A 15,226-nucleotide genomic window follows, 5' to 3' on the forward strand; every position below is an offset into this window, starting at 1 on the left:
GCACTCACATTTTTCCAAACGAAAATTGTGGGCATATTTTGGACTTTGGAATTCGTTTACAACATCTTAGAAATATTTAACTCGAAATCAGTTTATTTCAGACTTCCAATTATTTAAAACAAAACAATTTTATATGTTTTACAATCCCTTTCTTTACCTTTTATTTTTATCGGGGCAATCTATTGTCTAAAATTTAAGTGAGCTTTCAACCTAAATGGGCGACTGTTTATTTTTTTTTTTTATTAATTCCACCATCAAATTTTTACTTAGGTCGCGGGATTTGTTTGACAGTATGTAAGCCTACCTATTATTTAGACTGCTATTTTAAGAGATTCGAAGCGCCGAAACCCAAATAAGCTAGTGGCATCTCTCTGATGAGCCATATTTGATAGCACGTGGCCACTTAATTTTATTTAAGTTAATTTTTTTTTACTAAATGGAGTGCTGTCATATCTTTCTTGGGTGTCATTCATTTCAATTTAAAATTTGCTCGGCTGTTCACCACGAGCCGGCTTGCTGTTTGTTTGCTCAATGGGTATTTTGTTGGTTGTTGGCTGTTTTCCCTTGAAATTGCACACGGTCTTCCACAGGCGGGTTCATCTGGGCAAGCTGTTCCAGGCACCGTGGCTAGGGGTCCTGCAGCCTAGATTTTGTTTTTAAGGCTATTGCGTTTGTCCTTTTCTAGTTCACACCCAACTTTTTTTGAAGGGGGACGAGATTAATTTTGGTAATCTCGAACACCAGCCCTTGGAACGGCCCTGATAATGGACAATCCTTTAGCAATACCTCTTTATTGAAGTGCATGGTTTTTGCAGTGTCTTTAAAGAAAGAAATTGTTTGTTTTTTTAAATTTTTGTTTCTAGTACTTTATTAATGTTGTCTGAAACTTTTTGCCATGATTTTTGGAGCACTGTTCATCAGGGAGCACCTGTCATGCTTGGTGGAACTGTTCCAGAAGGTAATGCAAAGTTTGTCATGTATGGTGGCGAGTGGCTTAAGTGCCATGTGTGGTGTAATAAGTGGTGCTCATAGACATTTACCAGGTGGTGGTGATTGTGTGACCCCTCAATTTATGTGAACTATGAAGTAATGTGGCGCTTTTTTTCAGCATGGCACTCTCGGTAACGACTTTGTCATCAAACCAGTACCATCAAAACTGAAGAAAAAGATATTACCCAAATTAGCTAAATATCAACGTCCAAATAAGGAGCTCTTTATGTCAGAAGAAGAATTCTTCGGGTCAGAGCTTTTGGGTAGTAGAATGCAAAACATAAGTCGGACAAGAAGATCGTCAATGCCCGTTGTTCATTCAGCTGGCACTCATGTCATCTTCAGACGAAAAAATAAGGAATCTACGACAGATTACAGTTAGTACCTTGTTTTTTTTCTCGTTTCATTGTCAACTGTTACATTTAAACGATACTAAAAGATTGCCATAGCTGTCAAGACGAGATTTCATCCTTTTTTGATATTCTAAAAGGAAAAAGGGAAGTCGGGTATTGAAGGGGGTGAATAAACTTTAAAAAACGCATCAAAAATGTGTTTTTATGCACATTTAGCCTATTACGTTGTTACGAGTCGGACAAATACTTTGAGGTGGGGTGGGGTTGGGGGTTCAAACCCCCCTAGTCCCTACTCTGAATGCAGCCTTGATCATGGGCGCCCATAAGCTGAATTCAAGGGGGGGGCAAACTTCGTCTAATTGCTACTTTTAATGCTATATAATAGAAATCTCAGAACAAAAATATAAAAATAAGGCAGCATCATTCAGCCAGGGGGGGGGGGGAAAGAGCCCCCCCCACCCTGCCGCCTCCCCCAGAGGGGCGCCCATGGCCTTGGTTGAAATTATTGCAGCGAATCGCGAACTTTAAATTTAAAAATTTGGTAAATTTGTTGTGGTTGACCACACCTAAGAGAAACTTGCTAATAAAATAAAAGTAGTAACAGTTGATTTTTTATGCTCTTTCTAAATATTATAGTCGCTTTCCCAACAATGGATCTCCCCTTGATGATACCAAGTGTAACCCTAAATTAAAAAAAAAACTAAAAGAAAATAATGAAATCCGTAGTTTATAATATGCAGCATGTTTCTATTAATGAAATTATCATATGTCCTTCCATTCTTATGCACTTTTTTAAATCGCTTAAAATAATATTTCTATCCGATAATTATATTGAAATATCTTGGCGGGATGTTTTTCATCGGACCATCCAATCTTTCCTCCCCCTAATTCTATGACTATCTACCTTAGTTCTGTCCTACGAATGAACCATGGATGGATGATAGATAGACTTATCTATCAACAAATGAAATGACATCATTTTTATACAATCCTAAAAAGGGCTTATCCCAGATTTGCCTCTAAATTACTCGGACTATCTGTCTTGGCTTTTTCCACAATTAGCCATGTCTTGATGCCAACTGCAAAATACTCGATTTTAATTTTTGTCGGATGACAAGGAATTGACAGAATTTGACAAACGGAAACTTATTTGCAAAGGGCTATTCAGATGTTTCCGAAAAAGTTAATTTTTTAGTTAACAAGAGACAGGATTAAAAAAGCAAGAAAAGAAAAAACGGAATTTCTTTAATAAGAATTTCAAAAAAGAGAAATTCCATAATTTTACGATTGTCGATCAAGTGTTATTTGCATAATAAAATGTGTATAATCTTAGAAAGAGAGGAAGAAACTCCATAAGCAAGGCCGTACCCACAGCGGGGGTTAGGGGGTTTTGTCCCCCCCCCCGAAATGTTGTCTGACTCGTAAAAACGTAACAAAAATTGATATAAACAAATTGTATATGCGTTTTTTGTGTTTTTTTGTGTACCCCCCCCCCCTAAAATTTTTTTGAGTAAATAAAACTTCCTCCGAAAAAAAAATCCTGGATACGGCCTTGCCCGTAAAAAATGAGATTTTAAACAAATTACCTAGTCAAATCCAACATGTCAGGAAACCCATCAAGAGGTTGTAAGTCTCCCTTTGTATAAATACATTTTTTAGTAATTTTTCTCTTCTTCAAAATAGTATTCGAAGTTAATCTGTATAATGGTTAAATTTTAGATGCTATAAATCAATTACAGTATATTCTTTGAGTTCCTGTTGTGCAAGAGAAAACAACTTTTAAGCATGTTTTTACAGATCTTGTTTATTAAACAACCACGTGACTTCCTCATAAACATACCCACAGTTTCACGGTGGTTGCCTCTCATACCATGAAATCAGAGTTTCCATCCTTTATTTGTTTTTATCTTCCCTTGGTAACGGGTTCTTTCTACCACTTTTCTGCTATGTTTTACGTGTGTTTATGACAGTCTATGCCTTTTTTTGTGAATGGGAGATAAAGCTAAGACTTGCGCCATAAATAGTTTTAGAGCTTCCCTATTTGTGAATTATGATACTATAGTGGCTTGTTTGCTTAGGTTTAGCTTAATTGTAGGCTATTGGTATTAAAGAATTTATAACTTTCTTTGATAGGTACTTGTGTCTTATAGCCACCACACTCAAGTTCTGTCGAAAAGTGAAGTTTGATTACTGCTATAAACAAGTGAAGTTTGAATAATGAAATAAAACAAAATATGAGGAGAAAAATAATACTTTATCAACAAAATTATGAAAACTACAACAAAGAGTTATGGGAGGGGGGCCACCCAGACCGCATTATATTAAATACGTAACCTAAACTAACCTAAACAAAATACCAACTCAATATTTAATTATAAATAAAAGTTCAAATAGGGATAAAATCCTTTTAATAGACAGTGTTTTTTATAACAGTGATAGAAATTCACAAAAATACCAGATATTTCGGTCACATATACAGTGACCGTCATCAGTGGTCACTGATGACGGTGATATACAGTGACATATACAGTGTCCGTCATCAGTTTTACCACTGATGACGGTCACTGTAGATGTGACAGAAATATCTGGTATTTTTGTGAATTTCTATCACTTTTATAAAAAACACTGTCTATTAAAAGGATTTTATCCCTATTTGAACTTTTATTTATCGTCATGGAAAGGCAGTGTGGTCTCCGAAATTATCTACTTAATATTTAATTAAAATATAGCTACAATGTAGTTACCCACCGAGCCGAAACTAATATTGTCCGGTTTGAAGACCAAAAAAACCGGTTATTTTCTCATGTTCGCGATACAAGATTTTTAGTGTGGTGGTTATAAGACAAAAGTACCCTTTGGTATGATATATCTGAAAACAAATACCTGTCTAAGAAATGCACCTTCTATTAAAAAAAAAAATGATACCTTTTCCTTAACATATCAGATTCCCGCGTGACTTAAGTCAATAACACAACAACCAATTTATGATTTTTAAACTTATACTCTCACTTCCAGTAACAGATCAGCCGTTTAAAATCGTACAAAGCTTCAAAATTATTATCTATATATATTTAAATATTACACTTGCTTTATCAATTGGTAAAGTCTGAGTTTTTTTGTTCTGAATTGACAATGGTTTCAAGCAGTGTCGTTACTAGCCAAAATGTTTGGTGGGGGGAGAGCTAGAGATTGTACCGACAGGCTGGTAATTTTTACTGACTATTTTTTGTCAATAATTAGCATAATGTCCGTTTTGAATACAATAAGTAAAATCACTACACAAGTCAGTAAAATCACTGCACTTACCAACCAAGATTTAGATTTCGCTAAATATCATGTCACTATTTTAATGTTGTTAATTTAACCAGATAGAAAATTGTGGCACCATCCGTAAAATTATGGTAGGAGTCGGTAAAACTGCTGTGTTTACCGACCAAGTTCAAAATTTCTGTAGATGACATGTCAGTATTCTCGTGATCTTTATTGAACTGAACAAAGAATTTTAGCTGCGTCGGAAAAGTCGTGGCGCTTCGCGCCACGATTTTACCGACTTATTTTTTTTTTTTTACCGAATGACAAAAACACTGAGAGGGGGCTTCCCCCTCCCCCCATACGTGACGGCCCTGGTTCCAAGCACACTACTTGTATACCAACATTAATAGTTCAAGTTCAATATGGGTTTTAATTTAAAAATACCAACATTAATAGTTTCAAACTATGCTTTTTCCAAACCTTTTATTTTTACCTTAATGTGTTAATTACCGCCTCCAGAAAATACTAGTAAGTTTAACATCTTTGCACAGATGTTATTGAATTTCTACAAAAGGTTAGCCAGGCATAGGTTAGATAAATTACTCAGTAATCAAGTACTCTCGCCAGAGGGAAGGCGCAGTTACCCTTTTCCTCAAAGATAAATGTGCATTTTAGCTAAAGTTTTCAATGTCTAGAAAACAATAAATTTCCTTGCCATAAAGCCCTTTTTTCAAAAGTTGGTCCTCCTTGACAACTCTTCGCCAGCTTGTCTCTCTGGAAAACTTTCAGTGGCTCACGATTTAAACTTTATTTGGATACACTGTCACAACTTTTCTAGAACCCAGATAATTGTTTTTTTTTTATATTTGATAAGTGAAGTAAAACTTCATAAAACATCAAAACACCACACTTAGTGATTTATATCTCATATTTTTAGACTGGTTATTTTCACTTGGTTTAAAAGCGTCTATACCACGAGTCTAAACAGTTATAATCTATCTGTCCATGTAGGGAACCGCAGGAGAGAGAAAATTTTATTCATAGACTCACGTGTGTTAAGCATTTAAAAGAGAAGGAACCATTATAGACAATTCCGATAGTTATCAGTAGGCCTCCCTGTAATTTTCTTAGACTTGTATTTCATCTCCCGTCCCATTTTCTTGATACGATGCATGCAAGTAGAGAATACAGTTTACGACAAACCCTCTAGCGAGGATTTTTTTCGAAGGGGAAGATGAAGAAATTCAAATGGGTGTGAACGATTTTGTGGTATAAGATAAATAACAAGGTGTTATAATTATATCAGATTTATTGCTTTTGTGCAACTAGAGAGGAGATAAGTGCCCTTTTGGAGGCATGTATATATAATATGATGCTTGTTGATGGTGGATTCAATTCTGGTTATAACGGAGATAACTTCAAGCCTTCCTTGAAATTTTGACTAGTAACACAAATGAGGGGAGAACTAAGATATGCAGATCTAATTGCAAATTCTAAAAAAAATTACCTAAGATTACTGGGGTGACCTGGATTGCGAACATTGTTTCCACTATCACTGAATTTTTCTATATCTCTTCGAATTTCTCCAAAGAAATCTAGGTTCTCTGAAATGTCTCCTAAAATTCACGCAAAAAGTACACGAACGTTACAACGAACTACAAATCGTCAATTTTCGCTATTGTTAATTATCGAGCGAAATTTTGGAGAATTTTTTTTGGGGGGGGGAATTTGTGGCAATCTTGAAAAATTCAGGGATAGTAATCGCAAAATCCAGAACACAGTGGGAAATGAACTTGTGTTGCATCACTGCTGTGCTTGAATATGAAAAACCTCAGTATTTCAAATAAATAAACAATTCTTTAACAGAATAAGTTTAATGATTTAATGCTTCTCTTTCATTCGCGACTGCGTACGAATCAATCCTTCAAGAAGTATAATCAAGCAATGTAGAAAAGAATTTTGACGTTGCGTAAATACAAAGAAATTTGAATATGCATATCATGTTTTTTTATCACACAGAAATTACTTTTGTAAGTTAAGCTCTTACTGCTTAAACAGAAGTTGTAAATTATTCGTCCTTGTTTGGTGAAAAGAAACAATGTTTAATGATTGTTTGTCCATTTTAGTGTTTATGGAACCAGATCACTTACCCTCGAAAAAGAAAAGATCATTAAAAAGCAAGCGAGAGGCTCCTGCTATAATTTTTCCTGAAATTCTAGTCATTGTCGACTATGATGGTTACAGGTACTTTTTTTTATCCTTTATTTAAGCTAGTCAGGAGCATGGGCGTCCATAAGGGGGACAGGGGGCGCGAATACCCCCCTCCCCCCGGCTGAATGACGGTGTCATATATTTGTATTAATTTAAAAAAAAACTTTTTCCACAGAATAAGTTTTCAAAGAAAAGTAGAGCTCTATTAAGTCAAAAATGGGCAGAAATAAAGTCAAATAATCTTCCAAGCGTAAAACTACCACAAATCACTATCAACGATTAAATGAAACTCAAAACGAACAGAAATTATAATAAATAGCCGAGTCAAACTCAAAACGAGCAACAATTACCTAGGACTGACAACCCCCATGCCTTCTCAAGACCAGAACATAGCTTAGGCTTTACTGGAAAAAAAGAAAACAAAAACAAATGACTGTGGATTGTCAGTTTGATTTACCTATAAACTCAAAACAAAGTGCCGATTAGACCAGGCACCCCCCCCCCAAAAAAAAAATCCGCCTATGGGCGCCCATGGTCAGGGGTGCAATTTGGTATAGGGCAGGGAGGCAGTTGCCTCCCCAGACCCCATTCCCCCCAGTTGAAATTTAGTGTCTTCAAAGATCTTGTCAAAACTATGAGAGGCCGGTACTTTCCCATTATATGGGCAGTTCGGCTATAGACAGTCGAATGAATGCAGTGATGGAGACTCGTAAACCGGGTAATTGCTATCTAAATTGATCGAAGAGCGTGGTTTCACATTGAATTTACAATATTTAAACTATTGTTTTTTTTTGGGGTTTAGGGGGAGAAAAGGCACCTAGGTTAGGTTACGTATTTAATATATGCAATGCTTTACCCTCCACTCCTCACCCTCCCCCCCCAAAAGTGCAAATATGTAGCCCAATTTTGTTTATAAACTATTATATATACATCCTATTTTATTTTAATTCATTAGGATTAACCAAACTTGACTTTTTAGAAGTGCCCATATAATGGGAAAGTACCGAGATGCCTACATAATTGAAGCACCCACAGAAACAGATCAGTGTTCTTTAGTATACCTTTGCCTTTATCGTGCTATATGACCCAAGTTTCATTCTTCAGTTGGTCATTTTCACTTGACTTGGGAAAATTGGCTCCATCTTTGCCCCCTTCCACTAGGATTTTGACGAAATTACGCCCCTGAATCTAGTGTGCTTAAAACATCATTTAAAATAAGTATTATAAGTCTCTTTCAATCTGTTTGCTCCTTAATCGACAGCCAGGGGCGGATCTATGATTTTTTAGGGGGGACGCAAAATAGGTTGATCCGATAAGAATTTTTTTAGGCGGGGGCAGGGGGGGTAGGTTGATCCGATAAACCTGCGTTAGGAGCAAGTTTAATTAACGCAAACTTGAGTTAATTAAGTAAATTACACTACTTTAGACTACGCTAGGGGGCACGTGCCCCCTTGCCCCCTGGATCCGCCACTGTCGACAGCACTGTTTTACAAAGGAGATTAAAATTGCCAAAATTATGTAGTTTCATAAGGAAAGCTACATCTATTTTTAGAGAAGAAAGTTTTTTTGCAGATTTTTTGCCATCCTCCAAAAAGCGGCCATACCACCGTTTCCGTGTATGTGCAGGCCTTCATCCCTCGTGAAATTAACTTTCATCCCTCGTGAATTTAGTTTCATCCCTCGCAAATTTGATTTCACCTAATAACTCTTGCTCAACTCGGGATCATATACACCGTAGTCTCAACTCCACCGTATATTTATGTCAAAAAATTTTCAAAAATAAGCATTTCATTTTAAAGGAGATTCGTAATTCTATGACTATTAGACTATTAAGAAACGTGCCGGAGCTTCGAGTCGAGCGAAATATTTTTTTCCTTTTTATTTGAAAGAATGATTGTTCTGTGCAGTGTTTTAAACTAGATTGATTGACCATTATTTTGCATGATTTACCACTCCCTTGGCCGGAAGTATTTTTCATATCAATCGAAACAGCCATTAGATGGTTTTCTCAGAGTACTAGGTTGATGTTACCTGTTGAGAAATATTAGTTAAACATGATTCGTCTTCCTATCGATCAATAGCTATTTGCATTTTTTCTTGTACAATTGATGACTCTACTAGCCCTATTGGTGGTTGTTCTGATTGATATATAATTAGAAATTCTCTATTCAACTAAGTTGCCTCCAATGGAGCTACGTGGATAGTAATGCTAGTGACCGTCGGCTTGTATGTTTTTAAGGAGAGATCGTAATGGACATCTATATATACATATAAAAACTTATTTTAAATTCTGTCACTTGGCCAAGCTACAAAATACTATCATCATATCTAATAATGGTTGGTCATACTAATATTAGCCTTTGATCATTCGATCATAAATCTGTAGCTTGGCGTATAAAGAGACCAGATGTAATTGTATTGTAGTAAATCAAGTACAATTTTACATCTAAAGACTATATCCAGGTCGGTTTTCAGGCTCCATCTTTCCAAACTTTTCTTGCGCGAATTTAAAAAAAGCTATGATTTTGAGTGTTTCCAGGGAAAGGCTTGGCAGTGCTTTGTACCAAACTCTAAATTCTATTAAATTTCGAAATTTGCTGCATTTCCCCAACAATTTCCGTTGTAAAATTTCTGGATATTTTTGTTGGTGATTTCATCGACTTAATTAACTATATTTAGTTCATTGTATGGACAAATTTGATTTTTGAATCAGTTATTATATATATTGTTTAACTGAAAACTCTAAAAAAGCTATAATTGGACTACCTGGCATCTTTAAACGTTAGCCTTGTAACAGTTTAGCTTTTTCTTACAAAACAGTAAAAAGGAAAAAAGACCTTAACTAATTTTTAGTTCCCTTTGTCTTTTGGCTATTGTACTATATTCATCCTGACATTTACCTTGACGTGGCTTATTTGAATTGTGTTTTTTTTTGGATTGCAGATGAATATATAAAACAAACAAAATCCATGGCGTTTCAATGCACCAATTGGTTGCGAAAGCGCCTTGCGAACAAGATAAGGTCAAAAAGTTATTCGTGATCCATCTCATGTTTTTCACAGGAAACCGTGCATAAAAAAACCTTTTGTTTCGGTGCTTATAGGCGTATTCTTTCGGTATTTTCCTTACAATGTTTTCCTTGTATATGTCCTTGCCCTTAAATAAAAAAAAAAACTTTGTACAACCGTATAATTACTTATTTCCTTCCTGTTAGCAAGCTACGTGACAATAACTGTCAATCCGAAAAGATTATTTGTTAACAAGATGATTCTCAGAGGAAATTTTACATAAATTATTGTATAAATAATTTTGTTTTAAAGGTCTTAAGCAAAGCAAGTAGATTTTCCACTTACTTTGTTATTGCCATGATCTAAAAAGTCATTTTCTAGACTTGCAAATTTACAGAAGCTCATTCGCTTACTTGAAAAAGTTGTACTTCATCATATTCAATTTTTTAGGTATTCAACGCAGTTCTTTAAAGAAAAACGCCTTTATTAATATTAACTATAAACTACGAATATATTTGATTACATATAAGAAAAGCCAAAAGCCCGTGAAATATTGAAAAAATGGCTAAATAGTATTTTTTTTCGTTGTTAGCAAACATCAAAGCATTTTCAAATTACATGGTTTCAATGGCATTTTCTGAACTCATGAAATAGAGATTTATTAGAAAGACTTTCAAACCTGATTTTGGTCTTTGGCTTATAGCCTTCCTCCTCTTGCAATGTAATGTGAATTTTTGTGCTTTTAATGTTCATTGAGTAATTATCATGTTTGCTTGGGGGAGGGGGGTGAAGCACAAACTAATTTGGTTGGTTTTGCTTATAGGTTACATGGTGGAGATAATGCTGAAATTAAAAAGTATTTCGTTTCATTTTGGAATGGTGTCGATTTGAGGTATAAGCTCCTAAAGTCTCCAAGAGTGAGAATTAGCATCGCTGGAATCATCATATCACGTGTAAGTTTGTTTACTACTTTATTTTCAGGTGCTACTATAATGTCACCTTAAGCTTAAAAGAAGACTACCTTTTTTACTTAGTGGTGTTACTTGTCGCTCCCATTTAATAGTACTTCTTATTTGGCTATTGATTTATCCAAGTTCTAAGTAAGTTTGTGACTAGGAACAGGTCTTTCGATTTGATATGCTCATTATCCATACTTGAACACCCAAAAAAGTGGCAAAAAATTTATAACCGTTTCTGCTTAGTGATTGGCATCATGCAGAAGTGCATCCATGATTTTTGTTCTGGGGGGGGGGGTGTTACTAATTTTTTTCAGGTGGGGGGGTTACCCAAAAAACCTCAAAAAACACATACAAAATTTGTTTATGTTCATTTATGTTATGTTTTTACGAGTCAAACAAACATTTCGGGGGGGGGGGGGTCAAAAAGGGTACCCCCCCTGGATACGGCCTTGGCATAGTGTGTGGTAAAAACTGTTTGGGTTAATTTTTACCTTGTTCAAATAATTGTTCCATAAAAAGAACATTGCAAGGAATTATTCAATATATTCAAACTTTTGGATAACTAAAAGGCAAGCTAATTTATAGAGAAAGTTAATGAAGTTAAATTAATACTAACTAGACTAGGGGTGGCCAAACTGTGGCACCTATGCCAAACTTGGCGCGCTAAATAATTAAGTCGCGTAAGCATTCTTACGTCTCTATGAGTCTTTTTTAAATACACGGTAATTAAAAATCAACCACCGAAAAAAAAATACCAAATAAATACTACTTGTCAAGTGAGTTGACTTGAGACGCGTTGTTTCCCCAACAAAATAGTTTTAAACTTTTTTAATTTACCTTTGGTTACTTTTGTTTAAATTTACGGCACTTGGGCATTATATGGGCAGTTACAAGGAAACCAGTCACGAAAAACCCGTTTTGGACGGGTTAATTCAAGACACCGCTATAAAGTAATGGAATGCATAGCGTGGTTTTGATTGCGTATACGGTATTTAAACTGTTGTTTTTTGGGGTTTAGGGGGGGGGAGCTACCTAGGTTAGGTTACGTATTTAATATATGCAATGTTTACGCCCCCCCCCCCTATTGTGCAAATATATAGCCCAAATTTGTTTATAAACTGTTATATATTCATCCTATTTTATTTCATTAGCATTAACCAAACTTGACTTTTTAGAAATGCCCATATAATGCCCAAGTACCAGATTTACTTAAATATATCGCGGGTTTTGAAGTATAGAGCATCATTGGCAATGAATGTATCTTTATTTTCATTTCGTAAACCAGTCAGTTCAGATTTAGCCTTAGCCATCGTGGTTTCGAGTTTGGAAGAAGAAGTTTATGCATTACATTGCAAAATACAATGATAAAAAGAAACACAGAAAGAAAAAGCAGGTACAGGGTATGAAAATATTGGTGCATAGTATTTAAAAGGTTGGCCACCCCTGAACTATACAATTTAACTGGCACGGATTTGTTTCTCATGACAGTTTTTCTAATCTTTGTAGATTCATTAAAAGCAAAAACAGAAAAAAAACATTGTTTTATTGTAAAGCCATAGGGTATTGTTCTTGTATTTTTAATTCTTTTTTTTTACAATTTTTCCGATACATTTTAGCATACAGAATATTCTTGCACGTCTTAACTCAGAAACCCAAACTAAACGGAGACATTTTCTTCTATAGCCAATGACAAGGCCTCTAACACGTCAAATTTTTTTTCGCTTCTATGAGTTTAAAATTTGCTTTAGGTCACAAGTTTTTTTTAGATAAATTGGGCGTCAATTCACAGAAATTCAGGGTGGGTTTATATATCAAAATTTAGGGGGCCAATTGTGTTGTTTTTTCAATATTTTCAATGTAAATTCCAAAAAAGGTATTGTTCAAAATTGCGCCCTTGTTTACTAGAATCGTCTACACTGTTTGATTTATCACCACTTTTTAAATAAAGAAATAAGTATTTTTTGCAATTACTCCATTTGGAACCGGTTTGGCGCGTTACGCTTGTTTTTTGCCCTATATTCTTTGTCCAGGTGCCTTTATATAGGACTTCCATCTACGTCGCCTCACTGTGAGAGACCCATCCATCTCTAAGACATTTAAGGATTACGGATCGCATTCTCAAAGAAGGCAAAGCCATGGCGTTCTGAAGAGTATTTCTTTCATAAGAACTTAAATTTCAAAAAATGGAAGGAAAGCTTCTGCTGAAAATGTCCGTTATCGAAATAATTGCTGTAATGTATCTAAGCCTTATGAATTCTGGGTACCGTCTCGGAACAAATATTGCCTTTTCAAGTTGGGAGTTTCGATGATTTCAACTGACTTACCATCCAGCAGAATTCTTGATGACTTCATTCCTTGGAATAGAAATTATGTCCTTGAACCTCAACCGACTTTTCCAGACAAGTTTGCGGAAGTCTCTTTTGCTAGTCAGTATAAGTGCCGCCGATATATACCACGTACCGGTAAATATATATATCACGTTTTAAATTTTTACCAGTCATGGAATTTTGTTGTATTCAGTCAGTAACAGTCCGTGTCTTTGCTGACATTACAGTCTTTTGAGACACAAAAACTTCCGATCCTTGAACTTGAAATTAATGAATAGAACATTCACTTTCATCGGCTAATATGCAAGCTAGTTGCCAAAATATAATAATTAAACTGTGCAGCTCTTTATTGAATCCGTAATTTAAACGGTTGACTAAGATATGGTTGGGGCTAGGCTCTATTGTTTCCGGTGAAACTTTACAATGTTGCTAATTTCTTTCTCAGATTAAAAATCCCATTTTTCAACTGTTCAGAAACGGTTGTTAAAAGCAACCGATTTTTCACGCTAAATATACCCTCCCGTGAAAAAAAAACACGTTTGGAGTTTTTGCCAGTATAGAGCAGGGTTGCCACCATGGTCAGTTCCTAAAGTGCTATAATTGCCCAAATTTGGGCGGAATACAGTGATTTTCGGTGCTATAGTAAACAAAATTGACTCTAGTAGTGCTAAAATAGTACTTTCGCGCTATTTTAGTAACCCTGAGCATGTGCTACAGTGCTAGACATAATGAAATAGTGCTAAAATAGTACTTTCGCGCTACAGGTGGCAACCTAGGTAGGAAGATTCTCGCTGTTTTAATTTTTATACCATACAGCTTAACGTTACATTGATAACAAAAGTTAATGAATCCATGAAAGACGTCATGTTTTATATTTGCAAAGTAGGACTTATGTCATTTTTTTTTTAACATAACGTTTTTCTATTGCTTTTTTATTCAATGTGTAATGTCAAAATTCGTCCAATCTCAAATTCATTCAGTGCCAAAAATGACTAGACACTTCCAATTTTTATTGTATTTTTCAGTTTCAATGCATTTTTAATATACTATTTCAAGGTCGCAATGATAACGTCTATTTAAAACAAACGGTATTTAGTAAATTTCTGTAGTGTTGTCCCGCTATTCCTGATAGTGTTAATTTTTATTCTCGTTTAAATTGAAATTTAATGTCATAATATTCACATTTTAGGAGATCGGAAAGTAATCTTACTTTCTAAAATATTTTTTTCTAAGGAATTTGATGATGGACAAAGAAAAATCGCTCGGTCTTCAAGAAAAAAGAAGGAAAAGGTCGAGCCTTCTAAATGTTTACAATTTATGGGGGACTTTCAAAATCCAAAGGTAGGAATAATGTGGGCTTCTCATCCACAATTATTCCTTTAGATTTATAGTGCATCTCCTTCTGTTCTATGAGTCCTGTGTACGGGAATATTTTTTTGTCCTAAATGAGGGATGTTCCGTTTCCGAGATAGGTGAAGAAACTGTAAATTTTTTGTTTCAAATTCTGTATCCGCATTCTTCAAAAATTGATACACGGCCCCCCCCCCAAGAAAAAACTGAACAAAGCCTAAAACCAGAACCCATTGTGTGCCATCCGAAGGAATCAAGCGGCTAAACGATTTCAAAGCCTTCACACAACTGAGCTGAATAAGGCAATCAGTTGATTAGGAGTAATATGGCTAGCCATCGTGTTAGTAAGTGAGCGATTTGTGGTATCTAATTTCTCTTTTTCCCATATTAGACGGAGCCAACTAAGCAGAGCTTAACATTCTCGGCTCCATATACGGATTAATTCGATAGAGCGATTACATTGCTCAAGAAAGTTAACCTGACGTCTGAATGTACTCCTAAATTAAATTTTTGTACGTCAGTAAATTAGGTTTGACTTTTCTCATTGTATCTCTGCCTATACCAAGATTTACTTCAACAATTAATTTTTCTCTATTTCTCGGCCTTTAAGTAAAGGGCTGTTAGCAGTGGCAGTTTAAGATTTGTTACGCGCTCAATTTGCTGCAGACATTTAAACCGAGTTTGTGTTTTATATAGGTTTGATTTTAATCTTGATGCTTTGCATGCGTCAAGCGGTAATTAGTTCTGATTTATTTTTAATATTAGGTTGTTCATTT

The 15,226-nt window shown here is 35.3% G+C and overlaps 1 protein-coding gene across 1 annotated transcript in view; it reads left to right on the top strand.

Moving 5' to 3' along the window:
• sona (sol narae metalloprotease) overlaps positions 1-15,226 on the top strand; it is a 73,471-nt gene that overhangs the window by 32,221 nt on the left and 26,024 nt on the right. The window contains exons 6-8 of the mRNA XM_089100740.1: positions 1,109-1,367; positions 6,722-6,839; positions 10,638-10,767. Of these exons, the coding sequence (XP_088956866.1) occupies positions 1,109-1,367; positions 6,722-6,839; positions 10,638-10,767 (507 nt within the window). The remainder of the gene's footprint in view (positions 1-1,108; positions 1,368-6,721; positions 6,840-10,637; positions 10,768-15,226) is intronic.

The sequence above is a fragment of the Artemia sp. Qi Xiang Cuo genome, chromosome 14, assembly GCF_049724085.1.
Source record: "Artemia sp. Qi Xiang Cuo chromosome 14, ASM4972408v1, whole genome shotgun sequence".
Lineage (NCBI taxonomy): Eukaryota > Metazoa > Arthropoda > Branchiopoda > Anostraca > Artemiidae > Artemia > Artemia sp. Qi Xiang Cuo.